Raw genomic sequence first — 4,277 nt, forward strand, 5'->3', positions numbered from 1 at the left:
AGAATAGAGAGACTCAGTGAGCTAAAGGACTCTCAGTGTTATCTCAGTGGGTCTCAAACGTTTTGGTCACCATTAATGTAAACAATTATTTCCGAGGCCCCACGTTTATATGATCATTATAGTTATAAAACAATAAGAGAATAAATTAAAAACAGGTATGACATACTATATGACATTAAAAAAGAATAACGTTAAAAAGGGAGTGATTTGTAAAATATCCATAAAGAAAAAGTAAATCTGTTTACAGTTCTGTTTCAAATGGGTGTTGAGAGATGTATCCATAGATCTCTTTATTTTGCTCTCAAAGTGCACCAGATAGATGCTTTTAACTTCAATATTTAAAAATCTTCCCGGGGGAGCTTGCCCCCGGACCCCCCTATGTGAGGTCCACACACCACCTATAAAAATAGAACTTTAACCCTGCTTACACCTATATGCCGTGAGCTGATTATCGAGCCTTCATTGTAACAGTCGCGGGTACATTGTGTATTCGCGTGGGGATTGTTGCAGTAGAAAATTCCACTGTAGCGACCGGTACATTAATGAGAAACCCTAAATGTTTGAGCACCCTCTATGAAACGTCAAGCTACCCCACAGCACCCCCAAAATAAATCTCTGGCGCCGCCACTGAGCCTGACTATTTGTGTAGGGGGGGACCCGACTTTTTTTTTTCTCCAAAGGGGGGGGCCTGACAGAAAAAGTTTGAGAACCACTGGCCTAAACTAGCATTCATTTTGTTAATGCTATTTAATGCTAATTTTGTTAATTGTTAATACTGTTGAAACAGGCAGCATGTGTAGTGTTAGGTTTTTGACTTTGCAAATCCATTGGATCATCATTGGTCTCATTTCAGTCAAAGCAACATCCCAACCATAGACTTCAGGATAACCAATAGAAAAGTGGGATCCCAAGCCTTTAACCTTTGCATTTTTCGTTAATTACCTCAATAAAATCTGTCAGTTTTCACAGATCCCATCCAAAGCAGAAATAACAAAAGAAATCTCACAATTAAGGAAAGCACACATCCTATAAAAAGGTTTTAATTCTGAAAGGAGGACAAGATGACAAGAGCCAGGGGTACTAAATACAAATAATAGAGCAGTCCCACAGCATGTTGGAAGGGTGTCAACATAAAATTGCATATTAATTATTTTAGAAAAATTAAAGCATACTCCATGTCACATTAGATTGTTGTAGTCTTAAAACAAGACAATTTCATAGTCAGAAAAAAAAAAAGCAGGTTAAACAATGCTAAACACTTCCTTTAAGTTACTATATGGGACAAGACATTCTGTTAGGGCCTCTGATAGTTCACACAGCTGTGCAACTGTTCCACTAATAAGAGGCATTGGTAACAGTATGTTACTGTATGTTGGTTTTACTCTACACTCCATAAGCTCAGTGGGTCATGCACTTCAGAGACGATCACTGCACATGCAATCATTTCTCATATGGAATCTATTGTATGCTGCGGTAAACATCTTAAACCTGTTAACTCAAACCGTTACCCTGCTCAACAATTTAAAATGATGGACAACACAGGCTTCATCACAGTTAAGATAATACACTAACTGACAAATCAAGCTCATGAAACACACTCTTCAGAATGTACCAAACCAGTAAAAAGAAAACAAAAAAAGACTCAAGATTTAACAATTTGTACATTCTAAAGCTGAACCAGGTTGATGACAAACATCAAGAGTGAGTGGAAAAATTCAAAAGTGAGAAAGCCAGTCGTTTTCAGGACATCTGGGATGGAGACAGCTGGGCCTTCCTCATGGATCGTAGGGCTTTCTCTCTTAGGTGCTTCTCCAGGTCGGCCAAGCTGTCCTCTACTTCACTATCTGATTCCTAAACGGAAAACAGCATGAAATACACGCAACTCCACTAGCCACTTGGACACAAATACAGAATGTTGGTTATATCTGTCCCGTTGAGCAATAGGCCTGGAAAGCTAAAAAACAAAGAAACTAGACATCACCTTTCTTGACTCTCCGTCCTCCGCGCCGTGGTTTTCATGTGCATCACCGGTCACAGCACTACCACTCTTCTCCTTCTTATGCTTCTTGTGCTTCTTGTGTTTCTTCTCTTTCTTGTGTTTCTTTTCCTTCTTCTTTTTCTTCTTCTTTCCACTGCCATCAATATCAGAATTCTGCAATGAAACAGATTTTTAAGGTTAAAAGTATTTAAAGGTTAACAGTGCTACTAAAAACACTGCAAACGATAAGAAAGAGATAATGAGAGCTAATATAACCAGAGTACACATCGTAAGGTATTTGCATACTTAATAATAATTCAACCTTCTCCAATAAGAACTAAAACACATTTGATAGTTGTTTTTTTTACTAAATGCAATCGTCCTTGAGTAAACTTAGAAAAAATACCCATAATATTCAAGACTCAAGTTATAAACCAGAAATATATGTATATATATGCGCAGCCAAACAGACAACCATATAAGTAAATAAGCTAAAATGTCAAACCTTGCTTGGGGATTGGCTGCCAGAACCACTGCTGGCTTTCTTTGCTGGTGGTGGAGACCCACTGGCAGAGCGGGAGGGGGAGGGGGAGGCAGATGCAGGGGCGGGACGTTTCAGAGCTGCTGGTTGAGGGGAAACAGATCTGGAGGCTGCTCTCCTCATGGGCTGGGGGCTCGGAGAGGGTCTTGGGAGAAGAAAAAAAAGGGAAGATTTAAAAAGGGTCGCAGGGCCATGCATAATACATGCTATATAGTACAAAGAGATAGAACAGCAGTATTTTGAATAAATAAATAAATATTGAAATATAAAGTCAATGTTACCTCTTGTTGTTCCGTGGCTCTGGGGTGCGGGACACTCGGCGGATGGGTTTTCCGCTGTGTGTCGGGGACTGCTGCCTCCGCGGGTTAGATGGAGATGCACTGGAGTTTTCAAAACGTCCCTGAGGACTGGTGGAACCCCGAACAGGGCGACCGCGGGTTGCAGGGGGCGGGGAGAGGCGGCCAGCTGCTGCCACAGGGGATCGTGGGTCCCTGTTTAGTCTAGCAGAAGGCAACATGGGGCTCCTCCTGTGTCTGGGTGGAGATGAGGATGGAGACATGCGTCTCCTTTGAGGAGGGGAGTTTCTGCGCTTGGGGGACCTGGAGGGGCGGCGCTTGGCACCTGGAGAAGAGCGCTTTGGGGGAGAGCTAGACATTTTCCTCTTCTGTGGGGGCAAAGGTGAGGGGCTGTAGCGACGCTGGATAGGGGGAGAATATCGTCTGGGGGATGGAGAACGACGACGGGGAGGCGGGGAAGGGGACCTGGGTAGTAACAAATGTAATTGTTACACTTTTGTTTTTATCCGTAAAAATAATTTGACAAATGAAAGCTCTAGATATGATATAAAGCTGCACATACCTTCGTCTAGGAGGAGAAGGAGATCTGCGACGTCGTGGGGGAGACGGGGATCGCCGTCTGCGTGGAGGAGATGGAGAGCGTCTTTTCCTGAAGGAGTACAAACACAAACAAAATGTTATACATGTGGATAACGCTGAACATGGGCAACTTAAAAACATTTGATTCAACAATAAGTTAAAACATTTTGATAAAAATGTACAAAAACGTTGTCTAACCTTGGGGAGGCATCTCTGTGTCTCCTCCGTGGTGACGGTGTTCGGCTGCGTCTCCTCCTCACATCCCCGTTTTTGGCTCCCGGCCCTGCTGTCGGCCTCTTGGGCCCCTCGTTTTCAGAGGAGGAAGATCCTGAATCTAAAACCAAACAGACAAAGGACATCAGCAACTGTTTAATTGTAGCCATAACTGTATGAAGTGAGGAAAAAAAACACTAAGGTTGGGGTTAAGGGCACGGCTTCAAAAGTCCATGAGACGATGAGTGCAAGATGACATGGACAGAGACTTTGTCAGATGGGGCTTTCACACCAACGCGGTTCTAGGGCCGGTTTGGAGCTAGAGCCTGAAAAGCACCGTTTTTTCCTGTTCACACCGCAGCGGGATCTCCGCTCCGGAATCCGGTTTTTTTTCAAGCACCGAAAATGTTTCGGTCTTGAAGCAAGAACCGCATACGTCACGCTTACGTCGGAGGGGGGCGAGATTAACCTGAGCTAACAGTTAAAGGCAAGTAAGGCAAAAAAAAGTTGTAACAAGCAGTAGTGCTGAGCAAAGTGACTAGAACGCAACCACACACACTTGTAAAAAAAAAAACACACTTTATAAAGTCAGGCAACACTAACCAGGCTTCGTGTGATTCTGTTTATTTGTACCTTACTTTGACCATCCGTTCACTGTTATTGATCATTG

General features: G+C 43.0%; 1 protein-coding gene across 2 annotated transcripts; it reads right to left on the reverse strand.

The window, feature by feature from the left end:
* Nucleotides 1–1,008: 1,008 nt before the first annotated feature.
* Nucleotides 1,009–3,792, reverse strand: LOC104967137 (serine/arginine repetitive matrix protein 1-like). Of its 2 annotated transcripts, none has more exons than XM_010796564.1 (6): nt 3,593–3,792; nt 3,378–3,464; nt 2,801–3,280; nt 2,484–2,664; nt 1,982–2,152; nt 1,009–1,844 (listed from the first exon to the last, which is right to left on the reverse strand). In XM_010796564.1, exons 1-6 carry the CDS (start codon nt 3,775–3,777, stop codon nt 1,833–1,835), a joined length of 1,116 nt encoding a protein of 371 aa, XP_010794866.1. In that variant the 5' UTR covers nt 3,778–3,792; the 3' UTR covers nt 1,009–1,832. The 2 variants fall into 2 exon arrangements, with proteins under 2 accessions (XP_010794866.1, XP_010794858.1); XM_010796556.1 differs by having other exon boundaries at nt 1,009–1,851.
* Nucleotides 3,793–4,277: the final 485 nt, after the last annotated feature.

The sequence above is a fragment of the Notothenia coriiceps genome, unplaced genomic scaffold, assembly GCF_000735185.1.
Source record: "Notothenia coriiceps isolate Sejong01 unplaced genomic scaffold, NC01 NC01_scaffold00002334, whole genome shotgun sequence".
In the NCBI taxonomy this organism is placed as follows: Eukaryota; Metazoa; Chordata; class Actinopteri; order Perciformes; family Nototheniidae; genus Notothenia; species Notothenia coriiceps.